This window comes from Mytilus edulis, chromosome 3 (assembly GCF_963676685.1).
Source record: "Mytilus edulis chromosome 3, xbMytEdul2.2, whole genome shotgun sequence".
Lineage (NCBI taxonomy): Eukaryota > Metazoa > Mollusca > Bivalvia > Mytilida > Mytilidae > Mytilus > Mytilus edulis.
In genome coordinates, this window is record NC_092346.1 from 5,599,596 (window position 1) to 5,625,570 (window position 25,975).

The 25,975-nt window shown below is 31.4% G+C and overlaps 2 protein-coding genes across 2 annotated transcripts in view; one reads left to right on the forward strand and one right to left on the reverse strand.

Annotated features, from left to right (window-relative positions):
- The window catches only part of LOC139514125 (WD repeat-containing protein 43-like), a 17,990-nt gene extending 12,275 nt beyond the window's left edge, over nt 1-5,715 (reverse strand). The window contains exons 1-6 of the mRNA XM_071302874.1: nt 5,493-5,715; nt 4,711-4,854; nt 3,681-3,802; nt 3,202-3,319; nt 1,207-1,334; nt 592-691 (exon numbers count right to left, since the gene is read on the reverse strand). Coding sequence (XP_071158975.1) covers nt 592-691; nt 1,207-1,334; nt 3,202-3,319; nt 3,681-3,802; nt 4,711-4,854; nt 5,493-5,702 — 822 coding nt within the window. The 5' untranslated portion in view covers nt 5,703-5,715. The remainder of the gene's footprint in view (nt 1-591; nt 692-1,206; nt 1,335-3,201; nt 3,320-3,680; nt 3,803-4,710; nt 4,855-5,492) is intronic.
- Nucleotides 5,708-24,579, forward strand: LOC139514126 (equilibrative nucleoside transporter 3-like). The gene is made up of 14 exons (XM_071302876.1): nt 5,708-5,984; nt 9,249-9,330; nt 10,186-10,346; nt 11,247-11,344; nt 12,020-12,070; nt 12,877-12,962; nt 13,296-13,442; nt 14,861-14,891; nt 16,097-16,260; nt 16,576-16,681; nt 18,733-18,818; nt 19,930-20,132; nt 21,132-22,760; nt 23,704-24,579. Exons 1-13 carry the CDS (start codon nt 5,935-5,937, stop codon nt 21,241-21,243), a joined length of 1,377 nt encoding a protein of 458 aa, XP_071158977.1. The 5' UTR covers nt 5,708-5,934; the 3' UTR covers nt 21,244-22,760; nt 23,704-24,579.
- Nucleotides 24,580-25,975: the final 1,396 nt, after the last annotated feature.

Here is a 25,975-nt window from a genome sequence, read left to right on the forward strand (position 1 = left end):
CACCTGATTAACAATTTTACCCTATGTCAGATTTGCTCTAAATGCTTTGGTTTTTGAGTTATAAGCCAAAAACTGCATTTTACCCCTATGTTCTATTTTTAGCCATGGCGGCCATCTTGGTTGGTTGGCCGGGTCACCGGACACAATTTTTAAACTAGATACCCTAATAATGAGGCCAAGTTTGGTAAAAATTGGCCCAGTAGTTTCAGAGGAGAAGATTTTTGTAAAAGCTAACGACGGACGAGGTGAGCTAAAAATAACTGCTTCATTACAAATTTCCTATTATTAAATTTCAGCATTTAATTACAATGTACAAACTACAAAATGGAATCAGATAATTGTTCAGATTTGATGTTCTGTACTGCAGGATATATTTTGTTTTAGACTAGAAGTAAGGTCCTTCAAGCTGTAAATTTATAAATAATCAACAGTATTGAACTAAAGAACGACACTGTTTACTTTTTAAGTCTTATTCTTCTGTAATATGTATCAAGTAATGAATTTCAAATGAGTGTGCATGTGAACTCATGAGTGTGTGTGTGAACTCATATAACTAAGAGGCCTCTAATTTTGAGAAGATATCTACAGTACCTGTTCTGTTGACTGCTGACAAACATCTAATAACGTTGGTTCTTCAGGCAGTGAAAATGAAGTAATTGAGTTCTTATCAGAAGATGATGTGTTTATTTGCCTGGAATAAAACATGTTTAATATTAAACCAGTAATTATAACAAAAGTCTTGGAAGGAAAATTTTAATCGAAATTGATATGAAATCCATTAAATGTAGATTCATTCATATTTGTGACTATCAATTATAAATTGACTGACAAGAGGAAACATAGTATTTTTCGAGGATATTTGTAACCAGTAAGCTATATCAAAAGCCTTTGAAAGGATTTATCAAAATCAAAATTGATATGCAATACATTATAAATAATTAACAAAATCAATTCAACTAGTGACAGTGGACCATCTTTATCCTGCAGCTTGGTTTAAGCTTATGATAAAGAGACAAAGATAAAGAACAACGATAAAAGTGCTAATTCTTTCATTAGTGATTCACGGGATTGTAAAGGGAGTTTGTGTTATGAATTTTTGAACCTTATCCCTTCTCTCCATGTTCATAAAAATTAAATTACTAGTCTATTCATGTCTTATAAACATTTGCTATCAGTAATATGCAAAATTAAAACTAGTATACACACCATGCATTAATGATTCTATCATTCTGAGCAGCCGATAAAAAATACATATTTTCTGGTGAATCTGACGCATCTGCTGACAGTGGTAACGGAAGGAGACGGAAAATCTCTGTTTTATGACCAGTAAATGTCTGAAAGAGAAAACAAAATGGTTAAAATCAAATCCACATTTCATTCTGTAAAATCAGATTATAGACAAAACAATGCAAAACACTCTTTTCTAGATACAATAAAAATATATCAATAGGAATTTGATTCATACATGTTAATGTTCAAATCTTTTACAGAAAAGAAATGTAGAGCAGGCTTTCATCTAACAACTGTGGGAATTGTTTAGCATTAATACATATGAATAGAATTGAGAAAGGAAATGGTGAATATGTCAAAGCGACAACCACCCGACCATAGAGCAAACAACAGCCGAAGGCAACCAACGGGTCTTCAATGTAGCGAGAATTCCCGCACCCGTAGGTGTCCTTCAGCTGGCCCCTAAAATATGCATAATAGTACAGTGATAATGGACGTCATACTAAACTCCGAATTATACACAAGAAACTAAAATTTAAAATCATACAAGACTAACAAAGGCCAGAGGCTCCTGACTTGGGACAGGCGCAAAATTGCGGCGGGGTTAAACATGTTTATGAGATCTCAACCCTCCCCCTATACCTCTAGCCAATGTAGAAAAGTAAAACAATAACAATACGCACATTAAAATTCAGTTCAAGAGAAGTCCGAGTCTGATGTCAAAAGATGTAACAAAAGAAAATAAATAAAATGACAATAATACATGAATAACAACAGACTACTAGCAGTTAACTGACATGCCAGCTCCAGACCTCAATTAAACTGATTGAAAGATTATGTCTTCATCATATGAATATCAGGTACAATCCCTCCCGTTAGGGGTTTAGTATCATACTATCATAAAATATATGAGAAGAACATAACCCGTGTCATGCCAACAACTGTTTTTTTAGAAATAAATGTGTTTAGTTCCGATGCAAAGACCCTATCAGTGAATCAATGTTAAAGCCAAAATATGCAATCTTTAATGACCTGACAACAGTATCGTAACTATATCCCCTTTTAATAAGTCTATTTAAAGGTTTTGTTAGTTTCTGAGGAGAATACTGACATTTTTGTGCTTTATAAAGAATATTTCCATAAAATTTTGGATGTGAAATACCTGAACGTATAAGATGTCTGCATGTTGAGTTATATTTACGAATTATTTCCTTATACCGGTGATAAAATTTAGTAAATGTTTTGACCAGTTTGTGATATCGAAAACCCTGGTGTAATAATTTTTCAGTAATACATAAATTTCTCTCGCTAAAATCTAATACATTGTTACATACACGAGCGAATCGTACAAGTTGAGATATATAAACACCATAAGATGGTGACAAGGGAACGTCACCATCTAAAAATGGATAATTAACAATAGGAAATGAAAAATCATCTCTTTTATCATAAATTTTTGTATTAAGCTTCCCGTTTATGATATAGATATCAAGATCGAGGAAAGGGCAGTGGTCATTGTTATCATTAGCTTTATTTAAAGTAAGTTCTACAGGATAAATTTCTTTAGTATACATACTGAAGTCGTCATTATTTAGAGGTTCATTTGATCTGAAGTAAATAGGATTTGGAATACATTTAGTAACAGTGTAACACTACTCCTTATTATGCACAGTGGTTATATTGAATGTTTTTTTTCTCTCTAAACCATCAAAACCATGCAAATTCAACATTAAACTCATTTAAATCTCAATTTTTTGTATGTTGGTCGCTAGTAGCTTTTCAGCGCAAACTAATCGAACTTATGTGTCTTAATTTAAATAGAAAGTGATTTTTAAATCTAATATATGCTAAAAAGAAAAGTGTGTGGAAACAATTCTGTCTTTTTCGTTTAAATGTTTGGTGTTACAATAGGTGATTTAAAATAAAAATATTAAATTGTTTTAAAATGTTTCCTTTTGGGACCAATATTACCTTTAACAATTCTTTAGTTTCTACATTCCACAGTTTTATTGATCTACCAGCAGTTAACAAATGATTGGAGGAACAAAGACACATTGAATGCACACTTCCTTTATCAGCTTTCCATTTGCTGAAAAAAAGTATAAAGTGTTTAAAAATGATATGATAAACCATGTAAAATTATATCTTGTTGTCTTACTAAATATTACAATTAAGACATAATTATTCATATATGTTTTTCATCAATTGAGACTTACAAAAATTCTCCTTATAGATCCATACACTCAGGTAAATCATTTTCCAGTTTCATAACTCATTCTTAATTTGATTTCAGAACCTGTTTTTAGAATCTGTTATTCATTTCGTGAGAAGATTTGAACAAGACTGGAAATTTCTTCTTCAAATAATGCAATTTCATAAAATTAGCTGGGCTAAAGAGGATAAACGTCTGCATTATACTGGACTGTTATGACATCCCTAAAGCTACCTACTGTCTAACACTAGCTGTAGAAACATCCCATTGGATGACATTGTGGTCGTTGCTACAACTGTACAAATAACCTTGATTTTCATCCCAACACAGGTCATTTACTGATTCACTGTGACCTTTATCCTGAAAAGAAATTTCCAAATAGGTATGAATATAAATTGGGCACCTTCTACTCCACATCATTTTTGAGGATTTTCTTACTAGTCTTTTTTAATATACAAGGGAAAATATTCCCTTTTTTTCCTCAGCCATAAAAATTATTTGGTTTACAGTTTTCAAAGTAATCAACTACTAATTTTGCTTTAACCTAAAAAAAACAATAAAAACAAGAATGTGTCCACAGTACACGGATGCCCCACTTGCACTATCATTTTCTATGTTTAGTGGGCCGTGAAATTGGAGTAAATTCTCTAATTTGGCATTAAAATTAGAATGATCTTATCAATGGAAACATGTATACTAAGTTTCAAGTTGATTGGACTTCTACTTTATCAAAAACTACCTTGACCAAAAACTTTAACCTGAAATTTGCACTATCATTTTCTATGTTAATTGAACCGTAAAATTGGGGTAAAAACTCTAATTTGGCATTAAAATTAGAAAGATCATATCATAGGGCACATGTATACTAAGTTTCAAATTGATTGGACTTCAACTTCATCAAAAACTACCTTGACCAAAAACTTTAACCTGAAGCGGGACAGACGGACGAACAAACGGACACACAGACCAGAAAACACAATGCCCCTCTACTATCGTAGGTGGGGCATAAAAATGCTACATTTTTCATGGAATAAAATGTGGATTTAAAAATAAAATTTTAAACACTGCTAGAATAGAATTCCTCATTAGATGGATAGTTTTTCAAATTTATTTTGTAAACTTCCCAATTTTATGGGTTGTCCCAACCTGTCAACTTTAAGTCATACATCATGTACATTAAGTGAAATACTACATGTACTACCGTCATTGAATGGTTAAGGATATAATTTTGTTGATGCTAAATGCTACAATTACATATTAGTACCTACCAACTGACTCTGTATATCTGCTTTTACAATACTGTACAATAAAATATTTCCAGAACTGGTTCCTATTGCAACAATATCATTTTTCTCTTGTTCAGCTGAATCTTCTGATAATGATTTCCTTTTTTTCTTTTTCTTTGGTGTTTTCTTAAAATATAAAAAGATAAAATCATGTTGACAAGCAATTTACATTTTTACTTTCATTTTGAAGTAAATATCATGTCAGATCAATTTATATTTGGGGAAAACTCATCCTTGAAACAAAAGGTGTCATAAATAATTAAAAAGAAGGTCAAAGTCCCTCAACTCCAACAAATGGCCAAATAAAAATGTTGACATTAGATATCGTGAAGAGAATAAGATGACAAATAGTATGCAAACTTTATGTCAATGACAGTGATCGCAGAGTATTGTGGCACATGTTGACCATATTCCCCTTGCAGTAGCACAAGCCACAACTGGCACAAGGGACAAATGGCAGCAATTTTTTGAATCACTAATTCAGTCTAAATCTGATGACAGGAATCATGACACATCCCACTGATGGATAGTTATATGATGGTGCATATGGTCATGGTTTAATTAGATTCCTACAAAACATATTTTCAATATTTCCAGGTTGCCAATAAAAATCCAATATCTTTTTTCAATTGCTTCATGAATAGTTAATATAATGATAACCTTAGGTCAATCATTCTTATGTAAGAAAATTGGTTCAACTTCTAACTTGAGTATATCTGTTTAAAAAATAAATACTGCTGATTTTGAATTTATCTCTGACTTACAGCACTGGGTCTCTTAGGACCCCATGATAAACAAGTACACGTTGCTGTCAGGTGTGAACTTGGAGTATACTGTTGACTGATTTTTGAGGTCGATGTATCATATACTTTAAGAACGCCGTCAGGACTTGAATACATGCAATATTCTCCATTTGAAGAAAAAGATACTGGTGTGGAAAGTGCCATTTTCAACACGTGTTCTAATATACGCATGCGTCAATTTTCTAAAGGTTATTTCCGTTTCCTGCTTGTTTCACTTTCAGCTGACTTGTTGTTTACAAAATATAAAAAAGTTTACGTGACATTAGTTCAGTAAACGATCAAGTTTTTATCAAAGTTTTAACTTAAATTAGAATGCAATCATCGGGTCTAACTCACATGCCGCACCCTTATTTGCTATGACAAAAGTTTTTTGAACTGCAGTTCTAGACAAGCACTTGTAAATATGGAATCTCAAGTACCACCACCTGATCGAAATGCTGAACCAAAAGATAGGTATCACAAGTGCAATTCGATTGAACAAAATGAAAAGTGTTTTTAATGCAGTTATTGCTTATTGGAAATGTGTTTTATATCAATTCATGGTGTTCCTTTTTCTGAAAAAGGGGTGCGGGGTGCATTATATACACCTTATGGCTATGTACATTTATCCCCGGCTTAGTATATATCTAGGATTTTGATTGGTTAACGCACGTCGTTACAAAACCCATAGCCCCTGGGTGTTGCTAACCCATATCCCCGGACGTTGCTAACCATTATCCCGGGGAACTCCGCGCAAGTTTCCCTTAGTTCCATGATTGCTCCTTGTGAAATATTGAATTCTGTAGAGTATCCATGATGTTTGTAATTAAATATTTAATTCATTAACGGGTTTGTCCTATATTATTCCGATCATGTACACTAATTTCATTAAATGCATCACTTGACTGCCACATTTCCTAGGAATGGGACGTCTATGCAAATGACCCACGTTGACGTCACACCATCTATGACGTAACTCTCACAACATTGAGCGCCAAATTTGACTCAATCCAGTTTCTCGGTCTCCGTATTAAAAACGTCTTATATTTCACTACCTGTAGGGTTCTACCAAAGGTAGTACCCTACACCCCGTAAAAAATATGTAAAATTTCCAAATTTCAATAAAACTTTTTTAGATAATGAAAAAAACGTTGTTTTCACGTTACACTTTGTACCCGAATTTCCATAAAACTCGCCCGATTCGGACTAAGACCGGGGATAAATTCGTTATCTACGTTCATATCTAATGAACGTAGATAACGAATTTATCCCCGGTCTTTCCTAGGAAATGTGGCAGTCAAAATTTCGGGATTTAAATTTCTTTAAATTCAGGACCTCAGGATTTTAAGCCAGGGATTTCGGGATCAGGAAATCTGTTCTGGTTGACCCTAGAATTTGCGTCTCTTGAAATTTGATGTCACACAACTATCAGTTTTCCATTGTGGCATCAAAATTATACTGAAAACCTTTGTTATGTCAAGTAACGGCACATACTATAAGTTATCTACGTTCATATCCGTAGATATGGATATTTTAACACCCTTCAGTACCCTGTACACCCTTCGGCTTCGCCTCATGATGTACTGGGGTACTTCAGGGTGTTAAAATATCCATATCTACGGATATGAACGTAGATAACTTATAGTATGTGCCGTTACTTGACATAACAAAGGTTTTCAGTATAATTTTGATGCCACAATGGAAAACTGATAGTTGTGTGACATCAAATTTCAAGAGACGCAAATTCTAGGGTCAACCAGAACAGATTTCCTGATCCCGAAATCCCTGGCTTAAAATCCTGAGGTCCTGAATTTAAAGAAATTTAAATCCCGAAATTCGAAAAAAGAATTACAGTATCCCAAAATGATCCATCCTGAAATCTCCAGCTTAAAAACACCTGAGACCCGATTAAGGTCCTATCCCCCTCAGTCACATGTGTATGTAGTATGAGATTGCACAGATTTCCAAATAGTATATATAAAAAAAGGTGTGGTTATGATTGCCAATGAGACAACTCTCCACAAAGACCAAATGGCACAGAATTAACAGCTATAGGTCACTGTGTGGCCTTCAACAATGAGCAAAGCCCATACCGCAAAGTCGGCTATTAAAGGCCCAGAAATCGCAAGTGTATCACAATTCAAATGAGCATATCAGGTCAATAAATAGCCATAGATGTTTAAAGGGTACAACTATTTCCCCAAGAACTTCCAAATACGCAATATATATGAACCTTAGAACTGATAGAAAATTACCCGAAAACTTTTCTGTATATGCAGTAGTATTTCTGCTTTTATAGATAAGTCTACAATTTTCAGATATACATTGTATGTCCTAAAAGTAAAAATTATATTCCTGAATTTGATTTGCGTTTTCTTTTATACATGTTCACACACCTAATAACTAGCTAATGGCATAGATATTCATGATATTTTTTCTTTACAAAACTTTTGACTTGCTCTGGTTAAAAATTATGAGTCCCTGGAAAATCCTTACTGAGTACCTTGTGAGTCAATCATCATCTATATCATGTATTATAGTATATATATGCATTTTACCTATATGTAACATTATAAAAATAAGGAGATGTGTTATTATTGTCAAAAATACAACTATTGGCTAAAGTTTGAATGAAGTTGATGTAACTGGTTTCTCACTAAGGCGAGTCCATGAGTCCGGATTCATGAAAATCTGTCTGGACTCACCATTTTCAAAACTGGTGATTATAAAAAAAGAAGATGTGGTATGATTGCCAATAAGACAACTCTCCAGACCACAAGAGACCAAATGACACAGAAATTAACAACTTTAGGCATCGCATGGCCTTCAACCATGAGCACAGCCCATACTGCATAGTCAGCTATAAAAGGCCCTGATATGAAAATGTAAAAAATTCAAACGAGAAAACTAACGGCCTAATTTATGTACAAAAAATGAACAATATACAAATATGTAACACACAAACAAACAGCAACCTCTGAATTACAGGCCCCTGACTTGGGACAGGCACAGACAAGCAGAATGTGTCGGGGTTAAACATTTTAGTGGGATCCCATGGCCAGCCCTCCTCTAACCTGAGACAGTGGTGTAACACTAAAACATAAGAATAAACTTGAAAAATCAGTAGAAAAAGGCTTAACTCATGAGATGGATAAAAATACAAATACTACAAATACAAGTGGACATCGCCATTTACTTGTACATCCCAACAACAAAAAGACACTAAGTACAGATCTGAGAGTACTTGCAGTTACTGACAGCTAGCTAGTTCAAAGCCACTAACAACTAATAAAAAAATCATGCATCTTAGACTAAATTATTAAGCCCAGAAATGAATCAATATTGTAAAATTTTGTATAAACTAAACACATGTATCATCATTTTATAGCAAAAGTTTAAAAGTAATCTGAATTTAATGCATATGTCATTTCGTTGCTCTATTAGGTCATGGAGTATAAAATAATAAATTATATTGCAATAGAATATCTTATCTTACTGTTGGACTAACCATGGCCAAAAATTAAGAGTCCCAGGACTCTCCTTCAAAAATACTTAGTGAGAACCCATATCATCTATAGATCAAAACTACTGAGTAGAGAAACAATATTGTGAATATATATAATATTTTATCTAAATGAATACCTAGCTACCTGGAGTACATTGAGTTTATTTACATGTATCTTATATTTAAAACAACTATATTTTTGAATTTTAACAAACTTATGTTTCTACTTGCAGGTTGAATATTGTTTACATTATATTTTATGTTTTGGGAATCGGTTCATTGTTGCCATGGAATTTTTTCATAACAGCCAAAGATGTAAGTTATCTCTCTTAGTTTCTGTAAATTATATCTAAAGTGAATCTTGGTGAAAAACTATGATAACAGATCAGGGAGACAGATTAACACATGGACAATTTTGTTGCTTTAAAATAAATTGAAATTATTTTTATATGTCATCATTTCCATTAAAAGTGGTTTTAAATAAATAAGGTTGACTGAAGACGATACATATCAGTGGGTGATTCAGAAATTTTCATAAGTGGGAGCCCACTGACTGCCTAAGAGGGGGCCCATTCCGGTCATGCTTCAGTGAATCCCTATATAATCCCCCTGGCCCCCCTCTAAATCCGCCTCTGCGTATAGTCTGATTTACCAATCTATGATATAGTCAAATTTTGTACAAAAATACAAATCATAATTTGTACATAAAATATACAAAGAGAAGCTGGAAGGGGTATATGTCAATGAGACAGCAACCTAGCAAAACAAAACAAATCACAACTGGAGGTCAACATTCAGTCCAACAAGAGATGAGTGTCTTCCAAATTTGAACATGGTGAAACACTTTTCATCACTTGGATACAAACAAGTTGTCACTAAATTAAGGATAAAAATAAGGAGATGTGGTATGATAGCCAATGAGACAACTTTCTGTCAAAGTGCAAATGAATTCATCTGATTGTCAGCAATTGTAGGGAACTAACTGTTGGGCCTTCAACAAGAAAACAAAAAATTCTCCAAATTTCAAAAACATTACGAGGCAACAACTGATGAGTTTCCTGACTTGAGACAGGTATAAGTCACTGTATGTCATTGATATGATCCAAACATTATAAGTCCAATTTTCCAATTGTCATGTCATAAATACACACATATATCTTTCTTTTTCAGTACTTTGAATTTAAGTTACGTAACACTTCTGTACCAGAAAAAGATTACAAAGATACTCGGTTCCAGACAGAGTATCAGCTGATTTTTGAGAGCTCTATTGCTGTATCCTCCATGGTTCCTAATCTTATATTTAATTTTGTCACTGCATTATGTACTCAGCGGTAGGTATTAGTATATAACACACTTAAGGATAAATTAGTATAAAATAGAATAGAACAGAATAAAATATCTTTTATTTCCATAAAAGGTACCCTCAAGGAGCAAAGTGTGTTTACATAATTAGTATATTACACACTTAAAATAAATTCATGATTTCAAATACATTGTACTACAATCAAAAGGTCAACTAGGTGTATTGAATAGAATTATTGTAAAATAAATTCATGATTTCAAATACATTGTACTACAATCAAAAGGTCAACTAGGTGTATTGAATAGAATTATTGTAAAATAAATTCATGATTTCAAATACATTGTACTACAATCAAAAGGTCAACTAGGTGTATTGAATAGAATTATTGTAAAATAAATTCATGATTTCAAATACATTGTACTACAATCAAAAAGTCAACTAGGTGTATTGAATAGAATTATTGTAAGGTGTTTATATCTGACTTACAGGTTTCATCTGACCTTGAACTCATTTTAAAGCTTCATTGGCCAATGCTATAGTTTTGTGGTTTTGCCTATTTCTCAGGTACTATAATCAATGGTCGGCTTTATTTTTTTTTATGATAGTTAGATGTACATGTATGTCTAGAAGTTTTCATTTGACTTTGAACTTTTTTTAAATGACCATCTTACAAATTAAAAAATTAACCAGTAGAAAAGTTTTCTGTTCTTTGAAGTATGGAAGCATTTGAGTTACACAGAATACAAATAGAAATTAAAAATGTCATCTCGCATATCATGTTGGAACCTTGGAATGCCAGTTTGCATATACATCAAATATACAAATGTAGATAAGATTATGCACTCATACAACTACATATATATAACAAATACTTAAAAAAGTATAACTGAAATTATAAGATTAACAAATAGTTGCGTTTTCTTTACAGCTTACCTTTAAAGTTTAGAATGACTGTCTCTACAATGATTGTTCTTGTAATGTTTATATTAACAGTCGTATTTGCCAAGGACAAGGACACACAATATTGTAAGTTTTCAATTTTATCACATTTTGTCTGTTTTTGTCTGTTTTTCTTAAACTATAAGCAATAGGTCAACTATATGTGTTGTATGGAAGGATAGTAAGCTGTATATATGTCTGTCTGGTAGGTAACATCTGACCTTGACCTCATTTTGGTGGTCCGTTGGTCAATGTTAAGTTTTCATGGTTAAGTTTGTTTCTTAAATACTATAAGCAATAGGTCAAATTGAAAATGGAAATGGGGAACTATATTTAGTGTATTGAATGATTTTAAGGTGTGCATGTATTTCTTGTTTGGTTTATCTCACCTTGACCTCATTTGCTTGTATCATGTTAAGTTTATGTGATAGTTGTAATTAAGCTTAATGCTAAGGACAACCAACATGATAACAATGGTTAGTAAAGAATAAGAGACATTTTTGTGTGTACACTCTCGCTGCAATAGTTGGTTATTATTATACCTCAGTATGTTTTTTCCATATAAAAAGAATGTGCTATTTGTGCTATTTCATTCCATAGACTATTTGCCAGTCAAATAGTTTCAAAGACTATAACCCTGGTCAATTTTTTATTCAATAATGTGACTATTATGCAATCAAAATCTCATGCCTCTTATTTTCAAGTCAACATATTTATTTTATAAATTTTACTATTATGTAGATGTTTTTACTTTCATTGTAGGGCAAACCGGATTTTATGCCTTTACAATAGTGTCTGTTGTCATATTAAATGGTAAGTTTTCTAAATACTAATATCCAGATATGATGAGCGAATAGTTATAATCAGTATATTAGAAAGAAATGAAGTATTTTTGTAAAGGCTCTACTATAGGAGTTTTCCTAATGAAAGCCTGTGGTATCTGATGGGGCCTTCCTTCACCAACAAAAACTGACTGCCATGAAATATCATAATAATGGTGAAAGTGACATTAGACACCAAACAATAAATCACTATAGGAGTTCGTTTTAATTGATTCTGTTAAGCAACACAGGATATATGTAAAAGTTAAATGCATGTTTCCTGCCCAGTGAAATAAAATATGTTGCATGAAAAGTACCTTTTACTAATTTCAGTTGCACAAAGAGCAGATAACAGCCGAAGGCAACTAATGGGTCTTAAGTGCAGGGAGAAAATCTGGCACCCAGAGTTGGTCCTCAGCTGGCCACTAAATAAAAATGTGGACTAGTTTAGTGCAAATAGACATCATACTAAACTCCAAATCATATACATGAACTAAAATTAAAAAACATACAAGACTTACAGAGACCAGAGGCTCCTGTTTGGGACAGGTGTAAACGTGGCAGGGTTAATCTTAACTTTGTAAATTCAGAAATGATCGCATACATTTATTATATGCTTTTCAAGAATGGACAAAAATGCAAGGATAATTATTGAGATTTTAGAAAAAACTGCATACGTAAATATGTATCAGAAATCAGAATGTGAATTATAGCAAATCAGTCGTATAATCCATATTATAAAACAATCTTGTAATACTTTCTGCATTTGCAGTAATAATTATTTTTTACATTTCACAGCCTGTAGTTCAATATTTACAACATCATTGTTTGGATTAGCTGGTGTATTACCACACAGATACATGCAAGCCAGCATGAGTGGTCAGGTTAGTTTTTTTTTCATATTATGATTTAAGCAAATAAAGGCAACAGAAGTATACCGCTGTTCAAAAGACATAAACCCGGGTAACAAACTAAGACCAAGGGAAACACATCAACTATGAGAGGAAAACAACAAAACATGAAATGCAAGTTCTTGAGTTATGTCCCTTTATTATGTTATATGCTAGCTGGGCATCATCTGTTCCCCTATATATGGACACATTCCACATTTATTATCACCAAGGATGAATTATTTTATTAGATATATAACATTTCTTTGTAATTATTAAGAAGTATAAAATAAATAACAATTTATATTTATATTATGTATATTTCAGGCAGTAGGAGGTATATTTGCTGCTGTAGCTAATATAGTAACGATAGCTGTAGGGACTGACGTATCTGAAAGTGCTTTTATCTTCTTTTTAATAGCAACAGGATGGACTCTAATAACATTGCTAGGATATTTATCTCTTTATAGTAATGTAAGTTTAATAAAAAAATATTCTTTTAAAAATCCTGTCGAAAACATTTAATTATTGAAATCAGTGGAGCAACTCTTTGTAAAAGAATAGGGGTGAAAGATTATTTGATACCAGAGGGACAGTCAAACTCATAGAAAATAAACTGACAACACTATGGCCAACAAAGAAAAAGACAAACAAACAAACAAAAGTACACAGTACGTAACATAGAAAACTAAAGACTAAGCAACACAACCCACACCAAAAAGTCAGGGTGATCTCAATTCTGGAAGGGTAAACAGATCCTGCTCCACATGTGGCACCCATCATGTTACTCATGTTATTAAAACCCGGTAAATAGTCTTTATTAGTAGGTCTCATTCGTGAAAAGGGAAGGCGATTGTAGTTAAGACATAAAGAACATATGTGATATCATCTGTGAAACGGTTATTTTATAACTGTCAACTTACTTGTGATGCCTTACGTAAAATTTACGGAGGGCTGATTTCAGCTGCACCATTTAGAACTCTTGGTTTAATAGCTTTCTTGTGAGCAGCAACTGTCTATCAAGGAAATCATGATAGAAAATACAAGCTCAGTATTTAATTGTATCAATCGGGAGATATATACTCCGTATGCAGGAGCTGCTGGAATGTTGCTACATAGAAACTTGGAAAGTTCACAATTGGGAAGCTGAAGTCATCTCTATCGTCGTAAAGTTTTGTTTTCAACCTACCCTCATTGTTAATTTTTAGATTTAAGTCAAGATACTGATATGAGACAGACTTAAATGTACATGTATCTGGTGTATCTTTTATCTCTAGTTCAATGGGATAGATGGGTTCAACATAGTCACCAAATCTTTAATTATTTAATGAGCGGAAAATAAAATTGAAGGATATTGCTAACTTCTTATTTTTCTTTCTTAATTCCTGTATGAAGTCAGCCTCATAATGATAAAGGAACAAGTCGTCAAGAAGAGGGGTACAATTGTTTCCCATTGTAAATCTACAATACTATAGAAACCCTTATGTTGATATCTCAGATATGTGGGATTTTGCTATGATGAAAAAACACAAAATGTGTGTAAAATAACAACCCTTTATGGATTGATGCATTAATTTGATTAGATTAACATGTTTCAATTCCCAGAATAATCATGCTGAACTGTATAACCTGAAAGTTATATAAAATAATATAGGTCAAAATACTTCCTTCAACAATGAGTCAAGTAAATAAAAAATAACACATAAAATACTATAGAAGGCCCCTACTAAATGTCTGAAGGTTTGGAAATAAATTTTTATTTTAAGAAACTGAAGAAAAGCTCAACCATTCTTGCTCTTCATCCTCTTTCCAAAGTTTTACAAATGAGTATCCTATGAATGAAAATGAATATCTACTGAAAAACTTAATAACTTGTTGTCTTATTTTTTCAGGAATTTTCAAGATATTATTTAAATAAACAAGGTTTGTGTTTACAAAGTTATGGTAGTTTTGAAAAAAAATATTACTTAAAAGTTTTTATTAAAATAGAAAAGATATAATAGTTAACCTATAAGTTACCAATACTTTTATAATGTTATATCTTTTTTTTTTTTGGGGGGGGGGGGGGTAATTAAATCTATATACCAGATTTTGCAGTCTTAAAACTTTACTCAGTATCTAAAAAGTACAAAAAAATGTACTCATTATACTAATTTGGTACCAAGAAAACAATTTGAACGAGTACTCAGTACACATTTATGACAAATATCCCTATTTGATTGGTTGATTTCTCAGTCTGAGATTGATAATCCTACTCCAAAATTTGAATGACGATAAGGCTATGTCTACTGTTTCCTTGAAGGTCATAAAAAATACCACTGTTTATAAAGTATCAAAGTTTGAAATGCAAACCTGGTTTTCCAAAGATTTCTCATGCCATATTTGATCTAATTATGAAACAACAGATCTGTTTATTAAGTGCTAAAGCATCATTTAATTTTATTCAATAAATTTTATTTTTTTATTTTTGGTGTTTTAACGCCAATTTTAAGCACTGCATTTAGGCTTTTTCTTGGTGGCCATTTTTTATTGCCTGAGAAAACCAATAGGAAAACTGACAAACCTAGTCAATTAATATTGGAGTCGAGCGCACCCCAATGAGCGGGGCTCGAACTCACAACCCCAGTGTTGTCTGGCTAGTGATTACAATAGTTACTACTTAGACCATTTGGCCATGGAGGCTTCTTTATACAATAAAGACATATCAAATAAAATAAACATTAGCATACTTTAGATCCTAATGATAGCTCTCAGGTTACATATTGCTATAAGTTCATATGATTTAGTATGAGAAAACTAGATGAGCAAATCTGATACTGATTTAAATTTGACTTTCAGAAAGTGTTCAGAAATGACCTAAATGTAGCTATGATTCAATTATTCAACAAGGGAAAAACATGTGAGATCAGTTAATGCTATATACAGAACTTCTGATGCTGTCAGAATGTAAAACACTCTCTTTAAAATTTAAAATATTTTTTTTTTCTTGCAAAATTATGGCAAATAATTCTGAATTTACAGTTGGTAAAAACAACTGGCATTTTATTTATATATGGCCATTAGGAAATTTACTTGTATGAATTAGAGATTGTATAATAAGGTGATATCTTTTCTAATATTGTTTTCAGCAAATAAAACTGCTGAAACTGTGACAGTTGGAGGTGACAAATCTGTAAATAATTCATATAGTTATGAAGATGAAAATGAGAAAGAGCCTCTTATTAAAGATGATGTCATTAGTGAAAGTGTAGAATTAAAACCTTTCTCTTATCACCATGATGTGTTTAAAAAGGTAAGATTTTTTTTTTAAATTCTAGTTAAAATGCATCCTTAATTGGTAAATCACAAACATTTTTTTAATGATAAATTATATTTGCTACAGAAAAAAACAGCATGATTATTTTCTTTTTAATTGCAAAACTACTGCACTGAATTAATATTAGTTTCTAATGATTCTTCTTGACTGTATCACATGCATTTTAGTACGAGCTATACAATATTTTCAGGTACAATTTTGCTACCAAATCAAGTTATACTTTAAAAAATCATAAATGTAGAACTATGTAAACTTTTTTGCATAGATGTGACATTTGTTATTAATTTTCAGATTTGGTCAGAGGGAATTAGTGTATGTTTGGTATTCTTAGTGACCCTAGCCTGTTTTCCTGCCCTGGCATCAAGTATACAGTCATGTGATAGTGGGGACTGGAGATGTATGTCATTATTTGTTGTTATGTTCAGAATTACACCACCCTAAAAACTTGTTTTGTTTAAATGTTATGAACATACAGGATATATGTTCATCATATTTTTCTGAGCTACTTAGTCAACCTCCTTAATATATGTAGCCTTGTAGGCGTAAATATCTCACAGTACATCTGATTATTTTCTGTTTATAAGGAAGAAAACATTATAATACGGCTATTAAAAATTCAATAAACTGAAGAAATGAAGAGCCAAAAATGTCTGAAATTTAGTTCTCATATAACAAAAATGTAAAGTATGTTCCCATTTTGAATTTCTGCACACCAAAAGTATTTCAAGGATGCAGCATTCTTTAAGAAGACACAACTTCACTCACTTATTGTTAGTACTTTGACTTTCATTTATATAAAAAAGGATTGTGACATCATGTTATTATAAAGTTACTATAAATTCCAAACATTACAAAGGATCTAAAAAAATAAATGATAAGTAAGACTGAACTATGGAGAAGTTTAGACAAATAACAGAGAAACTGACAAATTCTTGAGGCAGAAACATCTTAAGTTCTTTTTTTAATTACATAAAGTGTTTTCCCTTTTAGAATTTCTACTCAAAAAAATATTTGTTAGAAAATTAGATATCAAATAAACTCATCATCATGCTAGGATGGATCACATAAAAAGCTTATGATAAATTAGAGGTACAGAAAAGTGACATGAGTTATAGTAACAAAGGTATCAGACATTACCAAATACATGTTAAGGGCCAATGGTAATTAAAAAATAACTTTTTAATGAATTAAAAAATGAAAGAAAAAAAAATATTCACTAAGTGACTAAACAACATATTAATTGGCAAATTTGTTAATTATCAATGTTAATTGGTAATGAGTTGAATATTTTTCAATATTTTAGTTCTTCAATTAGTTATTCTTTTAATTACATTGACGTGGATTTAAAGTTTGTTATGATGCAACATCATCAACAACGTCATGACAACACCTATCAATGTATGAGGAGGGAAACTATTGAGTTTTCATGCAAAATATTAGGTTTCTTTTTTCAATGGGAAATCATGGTAATTCGTTGCTACTATTGTAATAACTAAAAATTTCAAATTTTTTTCATGTTCTAGATAAGATGTGGTTATTCCGTCTCATGTGACCCGAAAATTTATTAACAAAGACACTGCATTGGAAGTTGTATCACTTTTGTGGTATATCCAAATACAGCATCAAATTGGTAAAAAGGGTAAAAGTGTAATTCTTTTTACCATGTGCAGTTAAACATGTATAATGGTTGAAGGTCATTCCTTAAGGTGGCTCGGGACTATTCGACTGTGCATAATTTCACGCATGAATTGCAAAAGTATTTGTCGTAAATTCGACATAATTTTTCTAAATATTTTGATTGATTAGAAATCTTAAATCATTGTTGTTATGTGACTAAAAGAATATTTTCGTTATTATCCATATTTTTTAAAGTGTCAAAGTGACATTTCACCCATTTTCACCATTTTCTCGCCAAAATTTGGGTTTTAAGGCAAAATATTTTTTTTTGCTTATCGGTGACCTATGTTTTTTATTGGCTCATTCTTTGAAGCTATATTCCAGCTTTTCATATTGCAGATTTGGACCAATTGTCATAGAACGTTTTTTTTGATATTCCGATAAAAATATGTCAACACCTCCATTTTCCCTATCATTTCATTGAAAAATGGTCCCTTTAACATACCTGTTTAAAAGTAAAATTTTGAGCTTAAATGGTCCGTGACTCCCTATTTTTTCGACCAATTTGATTCATTTTGTTTAAAGAATAAAATAACCAAAAATACGGCACTTCTGATAGAAACTTCGAATAGGCCCGAGCCACCTTAAACCAGAAATAACTGACGTATAAGAGTGAATACCTTTGAAATGTGGTTAACATGCTTTACAATTATAACAGTGGAAACAGTAAAGCCTTTTTTCCCTTAAAAAGGTGACCTTTATTGCAGGTTTGACTGTATTGTATATTGAACTAAATTGAATTATATTGAATTTTATTTTTCTTATTTTCAGTAAAATATTTCACTCCTGTAATCTGTTTCCTGTTATATAATGTTGGAGATTGGACAGGAAGATCTTTTACTGGAATTGTTCATTTTGTTAGTAATAACTGAAGTAACATATCCTGTATAGTTGTGACTCACTGCTGCTTTGTGGCAAATACTGTGATTCATTATTACTTGTGGGATACCAATTTTATTAATATTGTAGGTAGAAGTTAATCACAAATGCAAATGTTCAAAGAAGTATAAATTTTCTGTATGCTCTATGCCAACTTTAGCTTATGTCAGCACTAAAATGTCCCTTAGCCGTTCAAAATTTTTACAAAAATGTTCTGTATCCGTGTACAGAGATAAAATATCACAAAAATCAAGTATGTAATACATGTATCAACAAAATACAATCTTCAAAATTGGCACCATTATAAATATACTGATTAGTGGGTGAAAAAAGGCATTGATTGATTATGCTTTAAATGATTTTTCAATTGATATTCAGTGAATCAGAACCTCATTGTATGGAACAAATTTAATTTATACTGCACTCGTTCTATTTGAGCAGTCAAAATGCGTTGACTGTATATTTCTATGCCATATACGGTCACTGACCTGATATCACTTTTCCTCATGAATATTTAAATAGAAATTGTCGAAATTATATTTAATTATTCATACGACCTCTTCAACCTGTTCTTGTTCAAGTTCCAATGTAAACAACGATGCGTTTAACGACTCAAACTTGTTTCTTTTGCAATTTTTGGGAAAACATATTTCACTTATTAATATTTTTTTGTTTGCAACCTATAAATCATTATGTTTTATGTTTATTGATGATATTTTAGTCTGCAACGAATTCGTTCATCATTGATTGCGGTAATGATGTACATTTCATCGTGTTTTATATTTCTCCGTCTGTGTGATATGAGGCCTTTTTAAAGAGGGATTTTTCCCAATATTTAAATAAAAAAAATAACATTAACACAATAAACAACAATTGAAAATGTATTTTTTAGATTGCAGTATAAAGACAATAATAGTGCATTGACTTGACATATCAACGATATAAGGATTCGGCCCGAAACGGGGAAAATGCTCGGCACAGCCTCGCATTTCCCCGTTTCTTAACCTCATCCTTATATCGTTGATATGTCAAGTCAATGCACTATTATTGTCTATATATATATTTCATGAATTATGTATTTACTTTCAGCCTCGGCCAAACCAGACTAAGTTGATGTTAACATTGTCTGTTCTACGTTTTGTGTTTATACCACTGTTGATGTTCTGCAATGTAATGCCGAGACATAATACAACACTTGTGTTCAATAGCGACATGTATCCACTTGCGTTCATCATACTGCTGGGCATTTCAAATGGTTATTTAAGTACACTGTGTGTAATGTATGGTCCAAAGTAAGTACATATATAGATATGAGAAGATGTAGTATGTGTGCCAATGAGACAACTCTCCATCCAAATCACAATTTGTATAAAAAAAACCCATTATAGGTCAAAGTCTTCAATATACATCTTACTGCTGGGATTTTTCAATGGTTGTCTAAGTGCACTGTGTGTTATGTATGGTCCTCTTTCATAATAATTAGTAATCTCTTAGACACATCACTATTTTTTGTCTGAGTTGTTTAACAACTGGGCATATCTAATGTTTTATTGTTCCTTAGTAAGTAGTATGATTAAAATTATTTTGATTTGCTCTTTTTGCAGTAATTTATTTTATTTATTTTGGTGATTATTTTAATTTAGTTAGTGCAAGTTCATGAAGTTTGTCCTATTTGTAATATATTTATATATTTTTTTTCTTATTTTAAAAGCTGCATAAATAAATAGCTCATGAAAACTATTTAAGTACCAAAACTCTCCCTCCACTGTCTCATTACATGATAGTATAATCTCTTCTTTATTTCTTTTATTATAAAGCACTACATGTAACATATGGTCTTGAGTAAGTATACTTGATACTAATATCCATTTACCTGATCACAAGACGCTCTGGATTAGACATAATGAATCACCAAATTGTATTTTCTGATTAGTATCTAATCAGTCCTGAACCTGTAATGTAATGTGCCTAGTTAGTATTTGTAACTTGGTCATAATACATTCCAATCACTTGGTCACAAGGCTTTTTCAGTCACATAACCACACCATGAAAACATACTCCTCTTACACTCCTATTACTTCCTGGCAATATTATAATACATTAATGTTCAATTTTAATTTTAATTTTCCATGCCCTCTGTAGGGATTGGTCATAAAACATGTTGTATATCTCTATTTTTATGAAAGTATTCCCTCGGTAATTTACCATAATATGTTGTATTTTCTATTTTTATGAAGGTATTCCCTCGGTAGATAGAGTTTACCATAATATATTTTTTTTACTATTTTCAGGAAGGTCTTTCCTCAGTATGCAGAGTTTACAGGAGCTACGATGTCTGTGTGTATGACTGTTGGTTTAGCATTGGGATCATTGTTTGGACTGCTACTTGTAAAAATAGTTTAGTCTTCTGTGTTAAGTCATGTTTCAAATATTTGTCCTGGATTTTTCTAAGTGTTTGTATTCATTTGTCAAGCATTTGTCACATTTGACAAACACTTGTTATTATGTGCCAAACATTTGTAATCAAGCATTTGTCATCTTATGTCAAGCATTTTTGTCAATGATGTCCAGAAAATGATAAGACAATGTTTTGGACAGTAGACCAATTGCAATCAGGTCATCTTTTCTGAACTGAAGACCCATCTGAGTTTTTGAAATATTTAAGCATATAATAGAAGCTTTTTAAAGGGATGAAATTGTGTACCAGAGAAAAAGGCAATTATATGATTAAAATTTAGTGTATTAATGATTTTTATCATAAGTGCTTCTTCAAATTATTTAAATATTTACATTCTTGATCCATTTAAATGACGTTTGTAATGAAATGCTACCCATTAATTACCATAGATAGGTAGACTAACTGAAGTATTTTTCTTCATAAGTGTCAAATTAGTAACTGTTGAGAATGTTGGTGACTTGTACATCAGAACTACCTATAAAATCATGTGATTAGAATATTTACTTGACCAGCCTTCAGCACAGTGGACGTCATATTGCTTTTCGTAATAGTTAATTTTCTAATTTAAGATGTAAATAGTTCCATTTTTAATTTGTTCTATAATTCAACTAAATACTCAGGTTGTTTTGTTATTTTTCATAGTTTGTTTTTATTTAATAAATGCAAATATGTATAACGTATAGAATATACATCTGATTATGCTTATTATAGTACAAGCAAAAAGATAGCGTTCAATAATTTAAAACGCAAGGTCTAATGGGAATAGACCTTATTTCAGGGTAAAGGAGGATAATTGTTTGTATATATCAGACATCAAATCATGATATTCATTTGATCTGATCTCATCTAAAACAGCTGTCTCTACAGTAATCCAAAAGATATATATTTTGGTTTCCTAAATAAAAGTTTGGGATACGGTTTGAAATTTTCTCATGTATAAACCAGTATACCAAGAGAGATGCCTGCTAAAACTTATCAAATATAAGTGTAATGTTAGATATTGTATATGCTGAAACTTCATTTTTATTTTGTTATGATTTTTGTTTTTCAATTTTACAAAAGACTACAATATTTTTGTTTTGTTTGATAGATCTCTGAGGTCTTTGAATAAAAAAAATTACCAAAAAAAAAAAGGAAAATCACAAAAATACTGAACTCTGAATGTACTAACTTTTTTGGTAAAAGGAGACAGCTCTTGCAAATTCAAGGTTTAAGAATCTAATGCATATTGGGTTATTTTACAAAACATACAAAGTGTTTGTGACCAGTTTTTGGCATACTTAACTTAAAAGTGTTTTGATAATTGCATTTTTATAAGGAACAACAGATTTACAGAAAAATCCCCTTTCAAAGTGCCCCCTACCAGCAATTCAAAATCCCAATCTATTCAACCAAATTTTGCAATTTTCACAGATTTCTTAACATTTTACAATAAGTTTAACTTCATATATATATATATACAGTCGACTCTCGTTATGTCGAAGTCAGCCGGACCAGAGAAATATTTCGAGATACACGTAGTTCGACTCAAACGAACACCGGAAGTTCGAAAATCTAAGGGACACAACTCTTGCTTAGCTTGGTAAAGCTAAAATAAATCCGGGTGAATATGGCAAGGGGATCGATATTCTAGTACCATTTATTATTATAATGACTTTCATTTTTATTTATTCAATTGTTTCAATAAAATAAAAATCCTATGGCTTTTCCAAGAGAGTAATTTCCAATCGACAGTTTCGTAATTCAGGTCGCTAATAGCTGACAAAATGGTTTATTCTTGGATACAAGAGAGTTAAGAAAATTTTGATTTCTATTCATTTTGTTTTATCTCACTCTTTCTTTTCAAAAGAATATATAACAAGATTAAAGACGCCGTTTGAGTAGTTTTTAGGTGATCATCAACGAAAGCCATAATCCTCACTTTATACACACCCAAGCTCATTAGTGTAAATCACAAATTAATTGTTTTGTAAACAATTTAAATACTTTTTCATGAACATTAACAATGTATCACTAATTATTTACAAAAATTCTATAAAAGATAATCTTAGGTAAACACTCATGGAAATAGCATGTCATAAATCAATACAGTGGTCAGTGACCGGAAATTTAATTACACGTGTATTGTCAGATTAACTCTTCAATCCATTTAAATCCCGGAGGTCATGTTTTGACATATGTGTATTAGTTCGAGATAAAAAAATGAATGTTGAATGCTTTTGTTAACTTTGGGACCGTAAATTTAGTTCGACTCAACCGAGATTTCGACTCATCCAATTTCGACTCATCAGGAGTCGAATTACATACTTTTGTATGGAATAAAGTTCGGGACCACGTGAAAACTTCGACTCATCCGAAATTTCGAGTCAACCGAGTTCGAGACAACAAGAGTTAACTGTATATAGAAAACAGATATATCATGAATTGTACATGTATCACCTTTCTACATTCTCAATTTTAACTTATGTTCAAGTCTTCTAAGAAAGAGCTGCCTTTCAGAAGATAGAATTACAGAAAAAGTCCATTACATTCTTTAACAGCAAAATTTGTTGTCCCTTTCAAAATGTTGCGTGAATGACAAAACTATATAGAGCAGGCTTCTTCTTACATATTTACTGTACATTTTATAGATCTGTGATAGAGTGATCTGCCAATATATTTATAATCAAAATAGTTGTTGATGATTTTCAACTGAAATAATCAAGATGAATTTAGCTTTAGGATTCTATTTATTCTATTCCATGTTTCTTAATGCTGATTACTTAGGTAGTTTATTTTCTATAACAAAATTAGATATCATCCGAACATTCTCTTAATAGATTATTTGTAGACATTACAATATGTCAATTCAAAAATAGTGGATTAAATAAACTGTAAATATACTTAAAGAAAACCTGTATTACATGTAGAAATACATTGATTGTCATTTTGATAGCTATTGACTTATTATTTGTCATCTTTATATGGTTATGTCCTGTCAAGTGATATCCCACATGGTTATTTCCCGTCATGGTATAGTACTGATATTGTTCTTAACTTGTGATTTGTAACAAAGAAGTAACACTTTAAAAGTATTATGCACAAAGTGCAATATATATATATATATATACGTTAAATAGTTAAGCTGCAAGCGAACATTTCATGTTCATCCTGTTTATTATATTTATTTGCTCTTTATGTTATCTAAAGATTTATCCTCATTTACTTTCCATATAACTTAAATATGTATGCTGAATTTGTATTACCAATTCGCATTTACAATAAAATTTAAGATATGCTCATTACTGCGTTTTATTTGCATAATTTTATCCGAAATTTTAAAAGAATGTATGAGGCCTTGGGTTAAATCAGTTTTATCTTTAACTGCTTATCTCAGAGATGGATTAATGTGTCTATGTAGGTGATATGTCATATGGCTAAATTTCTTATTTCAGCTAGAAAGTTAAAACTTTAATTCAAGTTGTCAGTGAAGCGTTTAGCAGAATATATAAATATATCATTAAAATATTATTGTCCTGATAGTGCATGTTGTATTTGCAAGTGTATGTTAGTTAACCTTCAATCAATCAAGGGCTTTGTCAACTTGTTTCACCTACATATAAATAAGATGTGGTATGAGTGCCAATGAGATAACTATTTATAAGATAGAAATTTATTGACCGGATACAAAATGAATACCCTATTTATCATAACTGAATTTTCTTTGTTTAAAATTTAAATGAGATATAACTTTGGTGCATTTATAGGAGTATGATATATTCCCGATGAAATATGATCACTACTACCTACATTACAAGCTTGATTAATATTATCTTTGGTTAATTTGTTTAATAGATATGGGGAGATGTGGTATGAGTAACAATTTATAAAAGTAAACCATTATTGGTATTATACAGCATTCAACACAGAGCCTTGGCTCACAACGAACAGCAAGCTATAAAAGGCCCCAAAAATTACTATTGTAAAACCATTCAAACGGGAAAACCAATGGTCTAATCTATAGAAAAATGAGAAACTCTTATGAACCACATAAACAGACGACAACCACAGAACATCAGTTTCGTGACTTAGGACAGGTGCAAACCATTGCAGCGGGATTAAACATTTTAATGGTACAAACCCTATAACATCACACCATAGAAAGACACACTATAAAATATCAATTGGAAGGCTTAACCCAATCAAGAAACATAGTAACACAAATTTACACAATGAACGAATACATTTGATCTGTGATGCAATGCAAATACATAGTTAATAAAAATAAGGGATGGATAATTAAGTTAAAAAGTAAATAAATAAGTTCAGATGTTAAATATCCTGTAATTTATTTTTGAGAACTGTAAGCTTCCATGTGGCTACAAGTCACTCATTTCACTGTTAAAAGACTTTGATTATTATGATCTGTTGTTACATATATTTTAGTCATTTGGCCTGTAGTTGGTAGTAATCTGATTGGCAATTGTACCATATATCCTTATTTTTGTATTGGTAAAGATAGATATCAAGTGATGTAAAATTATATATATATAAATGTATAAATGTACGTAATGGGATGCATCTAAGAGAGTATATATGAGTCGTCGACCAAATTTAATTAACTGATACCAAAATTTCAAGTTACACTTTCCTACTTTGATGTCTTTGATGTTAAATTTTGAATATATATCTTCTTAT

Excerpts from the sequence above, each read along its gene's own strand:
- LOC139514126 (XM_071302876.1), top strand. The coding sequence starts at position 5,935 with ATGGAATCTCAAGTACCACCACCTGATCGAAATGCTGAACCAAAAGAT. Across the intron at positions 13,443-14,860 it reads ATTTATCTCTTTATAGTAAT|GAATTTTCAAGATATTATTT; the intron begins GTAAGTTTAATA and ends TTATTTTTTCAG. Across the intron at positions 14,892-16,096 it reads ATATTATTTAAATAAACAAG|CAAATAAAACTGCTGAAACT; the intron begins GTTTGTGTTTAC and ends TATTGTTTTCAG.